The following is an 18,203-nucleotide window of genomic DNA, read 5'->3' as shown; positions in this document are numbered from 1 at the left end:
CTACGGGGTTAGTTTTAAACCTCAATAATTGTTATTTAGTACCAGCTTTGAGCATGAACATTGTATCTGGATATCGTTTAATGCGAGATGGCTACTCATTTAAATCTGAGAATAATGGTTGTTCTATTTATATGAGAGACATGTTTTATGGTCATGCCCCGTTGGTCAATGGTTTATTCTTATTTAATCTCGAACGTGATGTTACACACATTCATAGTGTGAATGCCAAAAGATGTAAGGTTGATAGTGATAGCCCCACATACTTGTGGCACTGCCGCCTTGGTCACATTGGTGTCAAACGCATGAAGAAACTCCATGCAGATGGACTTTTGGAGTCTCTTGATTATGAATCATTTGACACGTGCGAACCATGCCTCATGGGTAAAATGACCAAGACTCCATTCTCCGAAATAATGGAGCGAGCAACCAACTTATTGGAAATCATACATACTGATGTGTGCGGTCCAATGAGCGTTGAGGCTCGCGGTGGCTATCGTTATGTCCTCACCCTCACTGATGACTTAAGTAGATATGGGTATGTCTACTTAATGAAACACAAGTCTGAGACCTTTGAAAAGTTCAACGAATTTCAGAGTGAGGTTGAGAATCAACGTGACAGGAAAATTAAGTTCTTACGATCAGATCGTGGGGGATAATATTTGAGTCACGAATTTGGCACGCACTTAAGGAAATGTGGAATAGTTTCACAACTCACGCCATCTGGAACACCACAGCGTAATGGTGTGTCTGAACGTCGTAATAGCACCCTATTGGATATGGTACGATCTATGATGTCTCTTACCGATCTACCGCTATCATTTTGGGGTTATGCTATAGAAACTGCCGCTTTCACTTTAAATAGGGCTCCGTCGAAATCCGTTGAGACGACACCGTATGAATTGTGGTTTGGCAAGAAACCTAAGTTTTCGTTTCTGAAAGTTTGGGGATGCGATGCTTATGTCAAGAAACTTCAACCTGAAAAGCTCGAACCCAAATCGGAAAAATGCGTCTTCATAGGATACCCTAAAGAAACTATTGGGTATACCTTCTATCTTAGATCCGAAGGCAAGACCTTTGTTGCCAAAAATGGATCCTTTCTAGAGAAAGAGTTTCTCTTGAAAGAAGTAAGTGGGAGGAAAGTAGAACTTGATGAAGTATTGCCTCTTGAACCGGAGAGTGGCGCAGCTCAAGAAATTGTTCCTGAGGTGTCTGCACCGACTAGGGAGGAAGTTAATGATGATGATCATGAAACTTCAGATCAAGTTGCTACTGAACTTCAAAGGTCCACAAGGACGCGTTCCGCACCAGAGTGGTACGGCAACCCTGTCCTGGAAATCATGTAGTTAGACAATGGTGAACCTTCGAACTATGAAAAAGCGATGGTGGGCCCAGATTCTGACAAATGGCTGGAAGCCATGAAATCTGAGATAGGATCCATGTATGAAAACGAAGTATGGACTTTGACTGACTTGCCCGATGATCGGCGAGCCATAGAAAATAAATGGATCTTTAAGAAGAAGACAGACGCGGATGGTAATGTGACCATCTATAAAGCTCGGCTTGTCGCTAAGGGTTATCAACAAGTTCAAGGGGTTGACTACGATGAGACTTTCTCACCCGTAGCGAAGCTGAAGTCCGTACGAATCATGTTAGCAATTGCCGCATTCTATGATTATGAGATATGGCAAATGGGCGTCAAAACAACATTCCTTAATGGTTTCCTTAAGGAAGAATTGTATATGATGCAGCCGGAAGGTTTTGTCGATCCTAAGAATGCTGACAAGGTGTGCAAGCTCCAACGATCAATCTATGGGCTGGTGCAAGCATCTCGGAGTTGGAACATTCGTTTTGATGAGATGATCAAAGCGTTTGGGTTTACGCAGACTTATGGAGAAGTTTGCGTTTACAAGAAAGTGAGTGGGAGCTCTGTAGCATCTCTCATATTGTATGTGGATGACATACTATTGATGGGAAATGATATAGAATTCTTGGAAAGCATAAAGGCCTACTTGAACAAGTGTTTTTCAATGAAGGACCTTGGAGAAGCTGCTTATATATTAGGCATCAAGATCTATAGAGATAGATCGAGACGCCTCATTGGTCTTTCACAAAGTACATACCTTGACAAGATATTGAAGAAGTTCAATATGGATCAGTCCAAGAAGGGGTTCTTGCCTGTATTGCAAGGTATGAAATTGAGCACAGCTCAATGCCCGACCATGGCAGAAGATAGAGAAAAGATGAGTGTCGTCCCCTATGCATCGGCCATAGGGTCTATCATGTATATCATGCTGTGTACCAGACCTGATGTAAACCTTGCCGTAAGTTTGGTAGGAAGGTACCAAAGTAATCCAGGCATGGAACACTGGACAGTGGTCAAGAATATCCTAAAGTACCTGAAAAGGACTAAGGATATGTTTCTCATCTATGGAGGTGACGAAGAGCCCGTCGTAAAGGGTTATGTCGATGCTAGCTTCGACACAGATCTGGATGACTCTAAGTCACAAACCGGATACGTGTATATTTTGAATGGTGGGGCAGTCAGCTAGTGCAGTTGTGAGCAAAGCGTCGTGGCGGGATCTACATGCGAAGCGGAGTACATGGCAGCCTCGGAGGCAGCACAAGAAGCAATCTGGGTGAAGGAGTTCATTACCGACCTAGGAGTTGTTCCCAGTGCGTCGGGCCCGATGACTCTCTTCTGTGACAACACTGGAGCTATTGCCCTTGCCAAGGAGCCCAGGTTTCACAGGAAGACCAGGCATATCAAGCATCACTTCAACTCCATTCGTGAAAATGTTCAAAATGGAGACATAGATATTTACAAAGTGCATACGGACCTGAATGTCGCAGATCCGTTGACTAAACCTCTTCCTCGAGCAAAACATGATCAACACCAGAACTCTATGGGTGTTCGATTCATCACAATGTAACTAGATTACTGACTCTGGTGCAAGTGGGAGACTGTTCGAAATATGCCCTAGAGGCAATAATAAAATGGTTATTATTATATTTCCTTGTTCATGATAATTGTCTATTGTTCATGCTATAATTGTGTTATCCGGAAATCATAATACATGTGTGAATATATAGACCACAACATGTCCCTAGTGAGCCTCTAGTTGACTAACTCGTTGATCAACAGATAGTCATGGTTTCCTGACTATGGACATTAGATGTCATTGATAACGGGATCACATCATTAGAAGAATGATGCGATGGACAAGACCCAATCTTAAGCATAGCACAAGATCGTGTAGTTCGTCTGCTAGAGCTTTTCTAATGTCAAGTATCTTTTCCTTAGACTATGGACATTAGATTATGAAATTCCCGGATACTGTAGGAATACTTTGGGTGTGCCAAATGTCACAACGTAACTGGGTGACTATAAAGGTGCACTACGGGTATCTCCGAAAGTGTCTGTTAGGTTGGCACAAATCGAGACTGGGATTTGTCACTCCGCATGACGGAGAGGTATCTCTGGGCCCACTCGGTAAAACATCATCGTAATGAGCTCAATGTGACTAAGGGTTGGTCATGCGATGATGTGTTACGGAATGAGTAAAGTGACTTGCCGGTAACGAGATTGAACGAGGTATTGGGATACCGACAATCGAATCTCGGGCAAGTAACGTACCGATTGACAAAGGGAATTGAATACGGGATTGATTGAATCCTCGACATCATGGTTCATCCGATGAGATCATCGTGGAATATGTGGGAGCCAACATGGGTATCCAGATCCCGCTGTTGGCTATTGGCCGGAGAGTTGTCTCGGTCATGTCTGCATGGTTCCCGAACCTGTAGGGTCTACACACTTAAGGTTCGGTGACGCTAGGGTTGTAGAGATATTAGTATGCGGTAACACGAAAGTTGTTTGGAGTCCTGGATGAGATCCCGGACGTCACGAGGAGTTCCGAAATGGTCCGGAGGTAAAGATTTATATATAGGAAGACCATTTCGGCCACCGGGAAAGGTTTCGGGGGTCACCGGTATTGTATCGGGACCACCGGAAGTGTCCCGGGGGTCCACCGGGTGGGGCCACCTATCCCGAAGGGCCCCATGGGCTGAAGTGGGAAGGGAACCAGCCCTGTTGGGCTGGTGCGCCCCCCTTGGGCCTCCTCCCGCGCCTAGGGTTAGAAACCCTAGGGGTGGGGGCGCCTCCACCTGGCTTGGGGGCCAAGCCACCCCCTTGGCCGCCCCCCCCCCATCTAGATGGGATCTAGAGGGGCCAGCGCCCCTGGCCCCTATATATAGTGGAAGGGAGGGAGGGCAGCCGCACCCAAATCCCTGGCGCCTCCCTTCCCCCCCCCCCCCCCCGCGTGACACCTCTTCCTCTCGTTGGTGCTTGGCGAAGCCCTGCCGAGATCCCGCTGCTTCCACCACCACGCCGTCGTGCTGCTGGATCTCCATCAACCTCTCCTCTCCCCATGTTGGATCAAGAAGGAGGAGACGTCTCTCCCAACCGTACGTGTGTTGAACGCGGAGGTGTCGTCCGTTCGACGCTCGGTCATCGGTGATTTGGATCACGACGAGTACGACTCCATCAACCCCGTTCTCTTGAACGTTTCCGCACGCGATCTACAAGGGTATGTAGATGCACTCCCCTCTCCCTCGTTGCTAGATGACTCCATAGATTGATCTTGGTGATGTGTAGAAAATTTTAAAAATTCTACTACGTTCCCCAACAAAATGTTGGCATATTATTAAAGATGATCTTATGCCTATGTTTCACGATTTTTTCAACGGTCATTTAGAGTTGTTTCGTCTTAACTTTGGTACGATAACGCTGTTACCTAAGAAAGATGAGGCAGTTCGGATAGAACAATTTCGACCCATATGTCTACTAAATGTGAGTTTCAAAATTTTCACAAAGGTTGGAACCAATAGATTGACATAAATAGCTCATTCAGTGATCCAACCAAGCCAGACAGCGTTCATGCCGGGGCAACACATACTGGAAGGGGTGGTCGTTCTGCATGAATCGCTTCATGAGATCCACTCAAAGAAACTGGATGGGTTATCTTCAAAGTGGATTTTGAGAAGGCGTACGATAAAGTAAAGTGGCCTTTTCTTCAACAGGCAATGCGCATGAAATATTTTAGTGAAGCCTGGAGGAACCAAGTGGGTACCCAAGTACAGAAGGGTAGTGTCGGAATCAAGGTGAACGATGATATCGGTCACTATTTTTAGACACATAAGGGGTTGAGACAAGGGGATTCCATGTCTCCTCTTCTTTTCAATATTATGGCAGATATGTTGACCGTCATTATTGGCAGGGCCAAGCGGCATAGCCATGTAGAGGGTTTAGTTCCTCATCTAGTCGATGGAGGAGTTTCCATTTTACAGTATGCTGACGGCACTATCCTATTCATGGAACATGACATGGCAAACACACGTAATGTGAAACTTATCTTATGCCTCTTCGAACAATTGTCTGGCTTAAAAATTAATTTCCATAAGAGCGAGTTGTTCTGCTTTGGGAAGGCCAAAGACGAGGAACACACTTACAGACAATTGTTCGGATGTGAATTAGGTGCTTTACCATTCAGTTACTTGGGTATTCCAATCCATCACCGTAAGCTATCCAATAGAGAATGGAAGTGTATTGAAGAACGAATTGAAAAAAATACTTAGCTGCTGGAAGGGCAAGCTTATGTCATATGGAGGTCGGCTAGTCTTGATTAACTCAGTTCTGACTAGTATGCCGATGTTTCTACTTTCGTTCTTTGAGATTCCGAAAGGGGTTCGGAAGCGACTTGATTTCTTTAGATCTCGTTTCTTCTGGCAGTCTGATGAGGCAAAGAGAAAATATCGTCTCACGCGATGGGATATCCTTTGCCGACCTAAGGACCAAGGGGGTCTTGGTATTGAGAATTTAGAAATTAAGAATAAATGTCTGATGAGAAAATGGTTATGCAGGCTAGAGACAGAGCCGGAGGGTATGTGGTCACAAATCATGCGCAATAAGTATTTACACTCGAAAACACTAGCTCGGGTTACCATGAGACCGACTGACTCGCCATTCTAGAAGGACTTATGAGAACGAAGGACTTGTTCTTTCGTAGGGTCAAATTCTTGATGGGCAATGGGATATCAACAAGATTTTGGGAGGATACGTGGTTTGGAGAGACGCCCCTGGCCATCCAATATCCTACCCTCTATAATATTGTGCAACGTAGGGAGGATTACGTAGGCACAGTCCTTCAAACTATTCCCTTGAACATCCGGTTCAGACGGGTGTTAGTTGGTGCGAGATGGACTGCCTGGATGCATTTAGTTCGGAGACTGATAGAAGTTCAACTCTCCGACCAGCCGGATGCGTCACAATGGAAGTTAACTAAGAATGAGATGTTTACGGTGAAATCATTCTATACGGATTTGATTAATTCTGGCCCACTCTCAAGGTCGCTGCACATCTGGAAGGTTAAGGTTCCTTTGCATATTAAAATCTTTATGTGGTTTGTTCACAAGCAAGTGATACTCACAAAGGACAACTTAATTAAAAGGCGATGGGTAGGAAATTCGTGGTGCTGTTTTTGTGATTATGATGAAACAATACAACACTTATTTCTTGACTGCCCACTTGCCAAGCTATTTTGGAGAACGATTCATATAGCTTTCAACATTAATCCTCCAGTCGATATTGTGTCATTGTTTGGGACATGGTTAGCTGGGGTTGAACAGATTACTGCGACCCATATCCGGATTGGAATATATGCGCTATTATGGGCTATATGGAATTGCAGGAATAATATGATTTTAACAGACAACACACTTTAACTTTCTTGCAGGTCATCTTCAAAGCTACAGCTTGGATCCGTACGTGGTCCTTACTCACTCCTATAGACTTCAGGGAGCCTTTGGTTACTGGGTGCAACCAATGGGAGATGGTAGATCGAGTTATATTCAACTATTCGGATGGCGCTCGCATAACAGGATAGGAGTCTAGGGAGCTTATCCTTCTTATTACCATATCAGTTGCCTTTGTCAGCATGTAATTTTCCTTTTTTCACTTTGTTATGCTCCGCTTGCGAGCTGTAAGACTTTTATGACGGTACTTTGTGGATTTTTAATAAGATGGCTGCATGCATCATAAGTCGGGGGCATGCCTCCATTTTCAAAAAAACACCCTCTATCCAGGCCTGGAAACCAAGGGGCCACAAAGGATACCCAGATGACCGACAAATAGGAAATACTCCCTCTGTCCGAAAATACTTGTCATCAAAAAAATAAAAGATGATGTATCTAGATGTATTTTAGTTCTAGATACATCCTTTTTCATCAATTTTGATGACAAGTATTTTCGGACGGAGGGAGTACATAGTTATACACAAGTTAAGGTTTATATATAATTGAGTAGATCATGACGCTAATTTATCTTCTCGGTTCTGGATACACACGTGAATGTTTTGAACGGGATCAATGATAAGAACAAGGATTCTAACCACAAATAAATTCAAAATAATATTTCTAGATAAATCACCCCAAAAGAGAGGTTTGCTTTGACTCTAAGGAGGAACTTTCTTAGAAAAACAACGAAATACAAGCACACGATAAATTGACAAAAGCCCAAACTAAACAGAAACATTTCTCTTTTATTCTTTCTGAATGAGACTAAGGAAATTATCGTTACCCCAAAAGTTCAGAATTTCAATAGCTGACGAACATCCGTTGGGGAGGCTGGCATTTGCGAACGATTTCCATGGCAATTTTAGTTATAAAGGGGTGGTAATTTCTTTAAACTAGCATGCCAATTCCTTCTTAGAGAAGGCATTTTTTATATAAAAAACTGACATCGCTTTAATCTCGATCAAACGACTGCAAGGTTGTTGGCTGGGAGCTCCTTCCCAGCGAACATGCGCTAGTTAGCATTACCGAAAGTTAATTGATCGATATTGTGTTTCTACTGGGACACTAGATAGGTACATATATTGTTAACGGTTGTTGATCATTGTGTCAATTAATTAGCTAAATGTAAGATTCAATGGAGATCGTGCAATTTCTTAATGCAATCTCGCTAATAATTGTGATCATGACAATTATCAAGTCTAAGAAAGGTAGCCAATTATTAGATGACCGAGACTCGGTCATGCAATTGTGAAATTTTCACATAATATCTATAAATGTAAGAATATACTATTCGTGCTTTCGATGAAATAACCATCATTTATATCATGAATATTTGAGATATAGAATACATCGTCGCAATGTCGATAGCAAATTCTACCATAGCCAATGAATGAGTATAACAAGGGGATGCACATCCATATGGTCAAAAGTTACACAACTTAAATGGCATATGGTGTGATTGCTTTAAATCGTTTTGATGTATAGCCAACGTCTATATTTCAAAATTCAAACGGTAATGTTGTAACGGAGCGCCTAGTTAAAGCGTATACGTAACGGTTAGACCGGGTCTACCATTAAATGAATAGATAGAATGACGAACGGCTACTTTTTGATTTCAAAAGGTAAAACGCTCCAAGCGCGTGTTGAGAACGCTCCAAGCGTGTGTTGAGAACGCTCTCATGGAGTTTCCTTCTTGTGTTTTTGGCTTGACGGCATCACGACCGCCACGTCATTTGTACACAACTTTCGGTCTCTCAAAGGGCAGTGGCAATGTGTAATTACTACATAGAAATATATTGTTTTTGCGGTGAACTAAACAGAAATAGATTGCTCTATTTGGAAATGTAGCATGTTGTAAACAACAATAATTGTTCATATTTTCCATGTGGTTAAAACTTAGAGGCGCAAACAAGCAGAAACCGGAGGTTAACTAGAACAAACACATAGTACACATAAGCCATAACAAGAAAATGATGAGCTAATTTAGGCACATATCATCATGAATGGAACCAAGGCCCTTTTTTCGGCCGAAAATAGTGCTGTAAACCCAGAGATTGATATTTCACATAATAGCTATAAGTGTAAGAATATATTATTTGTGCTTTCGATGAAATAGCCATCATTTATGCCATGAATTTTTGTGATACGAAATGCATCGTCGCAATGTCGATAGCAAATTCTACCATGCACAATGAATGAGTATAACAAGGGGATGCACGTCGATATATTCAAAAGTTTGGTGGCGCGTCAGTACAAAACTTAAATGGCATATGGTGTCATTACATTAAATCGTTTTGACGTAGAGCTAACGTCTATATTTGAAAATTTAAACGGTAATGCCGTAAGCGGAGCCCAAAGTTAAAGCGTATACGCAACGGGTAGACCGGGTCTATCATTAAATGAATAGAATAAATGACGAACGGCTACAATTTTCGATTTCAAAAATTGAACGCTCCGAGCGCGTGTTGCTAACGCTCTCACGGAGTTTGCTCCTTGTGTTTTGGGATTGACGGCGTCACCGACCGTTGGCACAATCTGTACACAATTAACAGTCCCTCGCAAGACAATGACAATGTGTAATTACTAGATACAAATATATTATTTTTGTGGTGAAGTACATAGAAAATATCGCCATATTTGAAAATGCAGCATGTTGTAAACCACAATGGTTGCTCATATTTTCTCGGTGGGTTAACTAGGGCAATATATAATGTACCCATAAGCCATAACACAAAAAATGATGAGGTAATTTAGGCACCTATCATGATCATGAAGGGGGGCCAAAGCACCTTTTTTTCAGCCAAAAATAGAGCTATAAACCCAGGGATAGACACACGGCCGTAAAGCACAATCCCATGGTTTATTTAGAGCTATATATAGTAGTGATCATCATGACACAGACAATGATGAGATTCAATTCTGAAAACATGGAGAAACTCATCATCAAATCAAAGATATGAAAAGCAAAGAAAGGCGTAAAAGGGCGTCTCCCTAATAATCAGACGCACTCGGTAAGCAGTTCGTCCACGGACAGTTATTTGGTGCCAATCGGCCAAGAATACCACGAGCAAAAGTCGACGACAATCCCACCGGGGGGCGCGCGGGCAAGCAAACAAACGGCCGTCTCCGTCTCCACGTTTCGCCGTCAGCGCCATTGCCTCGGCCGGGAGCGCCCTCTGGCTTAAACGGCACCTTCGCCCCCGCCCGCGGCTTATAATACTCCTCCTCCTCCTCGTCGTCTCCATTCAGTCCCTTCCTGCTTCTCTCTCTCAGGCCACCGCCACCCGCTGTCCTCTCTCCCGTAGTTGGTTCGTTCACACTCGCCCCGCTCCTCCGTGTCCATCTCCTCCCTCTCGGCGACATGGCGAAGGTCGCTGCCATGGCCATGGAGAAGGTGGACGCCAAGGACCGGGAGAAGATCGAGGCCGTCCGCAAGGTGATGCGCAAGCAGGCGCCGCTCTCCCCCAAGCAGGTACGCACCGCCCGTGCCCACCTCCATCTCTCCGCGGCCATGCCTCCTTCTTGGGATCGTTTCTTGACGCCGGCCGGTCTGCGCGCAGGCGGAGTACTGCAACGACGCGTGCGTGGAGCGGTTCCTCCGGGCCAAGGGCGACAACGTGAAGAAGGCGGCCAAGACCCTGCGCGCCGTCCTCTCCTGGAGGGAGACCATCGGAGCAGGTGCGTTCCGCTTCCCTTCCACACTCTATCTCCCGCTTGTTTCCGGCAGCGAATGTGATTCTCCGGCCTGCTATTTTTGAAATCCGTTGCACATGCAGAAAAGGGGCGGTTCATTAATACTCCTACTACATACGGCGCTCTGATGTGCTCTGTTTTTGTTGTGTTCTCGTACCTACGGCACAGTGTATTCTAGTCAGGTTACTGGTAGAAGTGCGTATCGAATTTATTGTGCCGGGCTCTTTGCTTTGCTTGGCATCCCGTGTTCCCGTGTATGTACAGTACGTGCAAGCGAGGACAGTTTCAACAGTGCCCCCTTGTTGTTGCTACTATGTTTTTGACTGTTTTGTGTTGCTGTTGACGGCGAGCAGATCACATCATGGCCGACGAGTTCTCCGGCGAGCTGTCCGACGGCATGGCCTACGTCGCCGGGCACGACGACGAGAACCGCCCCGTCCTGGTACGCTCTCTGCAGTTGGGTGTAAATGTTTGGAGCGACACTGGCTTGGCTCTAACCGTGAGGCTTTTTGTTTTGTTTTCTTGGCAGATGTTCAAAATCAAGCAGGATGACTACCCCAAGTACCAGCCCCAGAAATCGTTCGTGCGGTTCCTGGTGTTCACGCTGGAGGTGGCGGTGGCGTCCATGAACCGCTTCGTGGACGAGTTCGTGCTCCTCTTCGACGCAAGTAAGCAATCTCCGTCTCCGTTGGGTCGATCGGAAGGGAAAGGGAAGCAGAGGCAGATAGCGCGCGGTAGTGGTCGCATCGCAATCGCATCCATTTTGACAATGCCCTGCGACGGACTGCAAGCGCAGCGCGCACTGACTTAGACGACTGGCACCAGTCGTCAGTACGCTCTGCTAGGCGCACATGAATCCCTGGCAGCTCCCAACAACGACAGACACCTTCCCATGGACGGACGGACGGACGGACGGACGCACGAACTGCACTGCGCCCGTATCGTGCTGCGACCCTGCTCGCATTGTCTCCCACGCACCTTCTTTTTAGGTTTTTCACTCGTTTGTCTTCCGTATGCATGCTACGTGGGTCAAGCGCGGGCGGGCGGCCGGGCGGTCCCCGGGCTTGACTCGGGCGGTACCGTTCGCTTTACCGGCCATGATGCCACGCTGCGTGCACAGTTATCGCTGCAGTCCGGCCGGCTTCCCGCCGGTGCGGTTTGAATCCTGGCGAGAATGATTGGGTTCCACGCCCGCTTTGCCCGGCTGCGTGGAAAGCGAAGTAGACTACTACTGTGTGTGCATGGTGGTATGGGGAGCTGGTCGTTGACGGGACGAATCGGGTTTTCGTGATGCTCGCAGGCTTTTTCCGGTCGGCGTCGGCTTTCCTCAACCTGCTGATGGGCACGCTCAAGATCGTCGCCGACTACTACCCCGGCCGCCTCCACCGCGCCTTCGTCATCGACCCGCCCTCCCTCTTCTCCGTCATGTGGAAGGTAACTAACCGCTCGTGATCATGGTGCAACTTCATGTGCGTGGCAATGGCAAGTGGAATTTATATGAAAGAAACGTGTGTTTTGCTTTGTGACAGGGGGTGCGGCCGTTCGTGGACCTGGCGCCGGCGACGGCGGTGGTGAGCTCGCTGGACTTCGAGGACTCGCTGGAGGACGCGTCCTTCACGGCCTACCCGCGGACGGCGTCGCTGCGCTTCGAGCCGTCCGTGGCGGCCGCCGTGCTGACGGCGGGGGGGAAGGGGGGAGCCGCCGTGGGCTCCGCCTCCTCGCGCTTCGCCTTCAGCGTGTCGGACAACGCGCTCAAGCCGTGGTACCTCTCCACCACGCCGGCGCCGGGCCCGCGCTCCGTTGTGCCGGCCTCCTCCAGCCCCTCCCTCGTCGGCGCGTCCCCGCTCTCCGCGCGCTCCTTCTCCTTCGCCTCGCCCGCCGCGCGCTCCACGCCCACACCCCTCCAGCAGCAGCAGCAGCCGCGCGCCACCCGCGCGCCGCCGACGCCGTCCGCGGCCAAGGGAGGGCAGAAGGCGCCCTCCCCTCTGCCGCCGACGCCGCCGCAGCAGCAGCAGCAGTTCCCGCGGACGCCGAGGCCGTCGTTCCTGCAGTCGCCGTTCACGTTCCGCAAGGACGGGCAGGCGAGCCGGGTGGAGCGGGAGCGCGAGTCCTTCCTGCCCTTCCTGCGCTTCTACCGCCGGCCCTACGACGAGATCACCTACCGCGCCATGATGCGGCGGCCGCTGGGCGGGCTCATTGCCATCGTCGCCGAGGACTTCAGGCCGATGCCCGCCCAGCCGCCGCTGCGCCGGCACGCCGGAGCGCTCCATCACCAGCACCACCACCATCAGCACCAGCACCAGCACCAGAGGATCTGAGCGTCTTCGATCTCCATACAGCTTACAACATAATCCAATGCTGCATCATCTCGCTAAGTCATTAATCTTTTGGCAACATTTTCCCCCGGGTACTTAGTATTTACTCCTACCGACCGCCTATGATATGATATCATACCTTCTGAATCCAGCCATTGTAAGATAACAGCCCTGAAATTGTGAGTAAAATCGACCCCTTTCTTTCTGCTCCCACGGCTTGTTTCTTCCTCCGTGTGATGTGATAGAGTTGCTAGTAAATATTTATCAACTTTCACTCTTACGTTCTTGGGTAACAAACTTTTCACCAACTTTCTACTCTTACGTTCGCGGTGGACCTGTACGTTGGTCAAATGGCGCCATGAGCCAACACATTTGGAGGAAGAAATTAGAAAGTAATGAACTTAGTGAGGCTGTGATGGCATGGCACCATGGCCGTTGAAGATTTTGAAACGGCGAGAGGAAAGCAACACGGAGAGTGAGGACGGGTTCTTCCTTTTCCGTCTTTTGCAGCGACGCTGTCGGCCACCTCGGTAAGCTTCACCAGTAAGCACAACACAAGTATGATGATTACATGGAGCCTGCCTGCCTACACGTTTGTTATACATACGTACGTACGCGTCCGAGTTCCAATACCTTTCGATTTGTTTTCTCCTGCTGCATGCGTAAGTTGGTTCTACTTTGAGGAGACGAGCAGCGTACCACGCAGGGTTGACGACGAGCGCTTTAAGCCCTTTTCCCCCCGCAAGAGCTTACAAAAAGCATTAAAGCAAACTTTAAAGTTTAAACTTTACAAACTTTACAAACTTTAAACTGGCGGTGGTATAAGCATTGGACGCGGTAGCCGGCGTGAGGAGCAGCCCTCTCTTTTCCTCGAGCTCTGGTAAAGCCAGGAGGAACAGTGGGCATGCATCGCATGAATACTACGATCTTCTTTTGCGGCCGGGTTTTTTGCTTTCGTTGATCCATATGCCATATGCAGGATCTGTCCCGGTTCGCGTGGACCTAGCTACATCGCTAGCTATGGAGTGTAGCTTGCATTGCTGCAAGCTTTGTTTTTCTCTGATCGAGAAGGATCGATCGCCGCTCCGTTTGCGGTCGTGTTAACTCCAGATTGATTAGCGCGAGATTAGCCCCTCCTTTTCAGGGTTACATGAATCGCACCTCGCTTTTTCTGCGGCTCTTGTCTCCTGGATTCTTTTACCACTAGTGTATTATACGCTTGCTATGTAATGGTGGGTGCTGGATTCGTGGCAACCTCATACTAAAACTTGCTGAATAATCGAACCTAGTATAAGTTTCAGACATTTGGAATATCCATGCAAGCAGAAGACAGGTTGTTTTTAAATGAACTTTGTAGCCACACATGGTTTCTGTTAATAGAAACCAGAGAGGAGAAATCTCTTCATAAAAAAAGATACTCCCTCGGTAAACTAATATAAGAGCATTTAGATCACTAGAGATAGAAGACAAGCAACACACGTACAAGTGGAATTTGGTAAATAGATTTGTTGTGTTGTGACTTGTGAGCTGCTGGAAAATCATAAATTATGTTCAATTTGCTATTACGGAAGTAACTAAACAAAACCAGTAGGCGAAGGACCCCTATGACTTTTAAGTTAAGAGGAGAATGTGAGACACAACGCTGGAACTTAGGTTTGGACCCGTGTCAACTAGGAGACACCACTGCCCTCTGGCAACTAGGCTAGGGGTCAAGCTCCCGTGCCCACCTCCCCCCACCCCCACCCCACCCCCCACACACATGCAGGCTGCCTGGGGGTGAAACCCTAGCCGCCGACCTCAACCCTCATTTCTTCGCCACCGTCGGGGGGGGGGGGGGGTGTTCCCTCTCAGAAGAAGCCAAGCAACACTGGTAGGGTAGGTGATGAGTTTGGTGCCATGTGTTGGGGCTCACGCCATGGCACATAATCGCGGGGCCTATGCGGTGACGTGGGAGGTGTGGCGTTAGCGCTGAGGGGCACGAAGACTGGGCTAACGGCGAGTGCTAGCCATGAGCGTGATTTCATTGTGTGAAGAGAGGTCGTATCAGGTTCATACTGCCCTAGGATCTGACTATGATTTTCGCTGCATTCAGAAGTGTGACTGCTGTTTATTTATGACAAATCAGTGCGGATCATATTGGCTAAGACAACTTAGGAGTATAGTATTCATTACTTTAACTTCTGTTGTGTGTATTCTTGGATGTAATAGTTGTTGTTTTTTATAATTTGTAGATTATTTTTTGTTCGGCTAAGTATTACAGTATTGGGACCATGTCGGACTAGGATTAGATTATGGTTTCAGTTGCATCTGACTTTGTTTTATTGATGAATACACTAGATTCATATGTAAATCATTGATAGAGGGTAGAAAGTACATGGTGCATCTCCCAACCATGTATACAAGCTGGCGTCGCTGAGAGTGCAAGTTGAGCAGAAGACAAAGGGTTGCTCGGCAAAATCAGGTTATACGGTGAGAATTGTATCGAGCCCTTTGGCACCAGCACAAGCCTATAGACGCGCTTCCTCTTGGATGTCATGGATGAGACCGACCAATGAAGGGTACGCACCGTCTAAGGCAGCCACGTTGTGGTGCTTCCAAGTCGACCAAGCTGTGAGGATGATCGGTGTGCTCAGACCTTTTCAGAGGCAAGAGGGGGATGCCGTCGTAGCACCGAACCACCAGCCGAAGAAATTGGCCACACCATCATGCGGGTGGTGGTGAGGCAGCTCCATAACAGAATTGGGTGCCACGTGATAAGGGAGAAGATACACCCAACGAGGAGGTGATGCAGGCTCTCAGCCTCTTGGGAGCAGATGACATAGAGAGGATCATGTGGAAGCATTTGACTTGTGTCTGGTTTGTTGTTAGGATGGCCCTGTTTGTCGATGATAGTAGTTAAGACCACTTAAGGACCTCTTTGGTTCGATCAATTCTGAACACGGAGTAATAGAAAAATGCATGATTGGAATGAAATGCCGGAATTAATCCTAGAAGTAATAATAACGCATGAATCTACACTAGAAGTTGTGCGGTTGTGATGCAAAAAAAAGTGTGAACTTTCTAGAAATAGGTACATGGCATAGTTGTCTTGAAAACAAGAGGGGATTTGCATGAGTTTAGACTGAATGGAAATTTTTCATTTGAAATTGAATGCAAAATAGACCATACAAATAATTCCTATGCTTTATAGTTTTACAACCCAAAAAAACTATATACAATTCCTATGGATTGAATTCTCCAAAATTCTTATGGATTTCCTTTGAACCAAAGAAGTCCTAAGCGTACATATGTGCATTTCAATTTACTTACGTTTTGTGTATTCTTGAATGTATTAATAATTTCACACACAAAAGTATATGTGTATTCTTCAATGTAATAATGTGAGCTGCAATATCTCCTTGGAGCCATGGACCAATGCCATAGCCCACCTTTACATACTAGGAGCTCGCTCATCCAGTGCACTCTTGCCGTTGAATATTCACTTTGGATACCATACATTGATGACTTCCAAAGGTTCTCAAAAGAACAAAAAAAAAAAAGAATCTGTATACACTATGATTGCAAAGACGAATTCTAAATGAGTTTTTTGTTAGCCCTCCTTCCAAATCATGTTTCTTTCCACCGCATTAGAAGAAGACTTACAGTTTTCTACTGGCTAGTCCCTTTGTTTCTAAATATAAGTCCTTTTTAGACATTTCAATATGAACTACATACAGACGTATATAGATATATTTTAGAGTGTATATTCACTTATCTTGCTTCGTATGGAGTCCATATTAGAATCTCTAAAAATATATTTAAAAACAGAGGGAGTACAAGACATGCATGTACTCCCTTCGTTCCTAAATACTTGTCTTTCTAGGCATTTCAACAAGTGACTACATACGGAGCAAAATGAGTGAATCTACACTTTAAAATATGTCTACATATATCCGTATGTAGTAGTCATTTGAAATGTCTAGAAAGACAAGTATTTAGGAACGGAGGGAGTAGATAGTAGCAAAAGATGTACAGAATACACAATCTTGGACACTATATAGCATATCTACTACGGGAGTACATCAAAATGCGTGACGATCGCGAATATGTAGTATTATCTAGATTTCTAACGATACCAAACCCTTTCTTTGTTTCAGGCCTTTTAAGGCCCCTGGTCAGCAGAGGACCATCTACAATCTTTTCTCTAATCTTTTTGAGATGAAACTGTTTGCAGCCTTGTACTACTACATGAGATTGCTTCCTGCAATAAACTATTATTTCTGACAATTTCCCCAGACTTTCTGTGGGGCAAAAAGCCCTGCATCGGCAAAGTTCTTTTGAGGCGTGGTACGTATAGATGGACAGGTGCGTGCGTTTTGGACCGCCCTGGGCTCAGACGGTGCATCTGCTTGCGCATGCCTGTCTGTGTGTATTTTCAGTCCGCGTACTGAAAGCATACCGATGCATGCAGAGCATACGGATGCATGGTCCATGTGCATGTACCGATCGATGTACTATTACTCCCTCCGTTACAAATTACTCGTCGTGGTTTCAGTTGAACTAAAACCACGACGAGTTCGTCGACTAAAACCACGACGAGTAATTTGGAACGGAGGGAGTAGCTGAAACGGGTGAAGTCACGGACCAACAGAGACGACGTTACTGGGGTACACCACTGTATGGATGGATCGTAGTACAGGGGTGCAACGGGACAGCGGAGGAACGGTCGGCCTGCCCCCGCCCGGCGCATCGGAGGGCTCACGGTGCCAACGGCGGTGTCGCCACGGCAAAGCCAGCGCACGCACGCACGCACGCACACGGCAGGCACGGCGCGGAGCCGCGGCGGAGGACGACCGGACGAGGGCGACACGCCAGAGGAATACGGAACCCCAGGCACGCGCGTACGTGCGTGCGTGCGTGCGTGCGAATCCCTGCCCACGAATGCTGCCGCCCCGCCCGCGACGCGATCGCCCGCCGTCCCTCCCACGGCGGCGACCGCGCGCACGGGCAGCCGTTTTTCCAGGCAGCTCGGACGCGGCCACGTACTGCGCGCCCGCGCCCCGGCCGGCTTTCTTTACTCCTCTCGAGCCGGCACCGACCAGCGCAGTTAAGGTTTGGCCACGGCCCGGCCCCGGGGTCGCGCCAGTTTCTTTCTTTTTCTCTTCTCCCGCTCAGGTCCACGATCAAGGCCAGCCGCTTCTCCGTGGCGCCACCGGCCTCGGCCGGCGCGCGCTGTCCGTAGCCACCGTCGCCGGCATCGCGCTGCCGCCGCCAAGGGGAAGCTCCAGGCCCTCGCGCGCGCCACACGCCGCGAACGCCGGCGGCGCATCGTTGTTTGGGCGCGTACGTACGTGCGCGCGGCCGCCC

The 18,203-nt window shown here is 47.4% G+C and overlaps 1 protein-coding gene across 1 annotated transcript; it reads left to right on the top strand.

Annotated features, from left to right (window-relative positions):
- The first annotated feature begins 9,983 nt into the window (after positions 1-9,983).
- Positions 9,984-13,070, top strand: LOC123085155 (SEC14 cytosolic factor). Its single transcript, XM_044506754.1, has 6 exons — positions 9,984-10,321; positions 10,410-10,527; positions 10,896-10,984; positions 11,072-11,210; positions 11,843-11,976; positions 12,072-13,070. The coding sequence occupies exons 1-6, from the start codon at positions 10,211-10,213 to the stop codon at positions 12,858-12,860; spliced, it is 1,380 nt and encodes a 459-aa protein (XP_044362689.1). The 5' UTR covers positions 9,984-10,210; the 3' UTR covers positions 12,861-13,070.
- The last annotated feature ends 5,133 nt before the right edge of the window (positions 13,071-18,203 follow it).

Source organism: Triticum aestivum, chromosome 4A, assembly GCF_018294505.1.
Source record: "Triticum aestivum cultivar Chinese Spring chromosome 4A, IWGSC CS RefSeq v2.1, whole genome shotgun sequence".
NCBI classification, from domain to species: Eukaryota; Viridiplantae; Streptophyta; class Magnoliopsida; order Poales; family Poaceae; genus Triticum; species Triticum aestivum.
The sequence above is the reverse complement of the archived record's forward strand: the minus strand, read 5'-3'. Positions and strand labels throughout refer to the sequence as shown.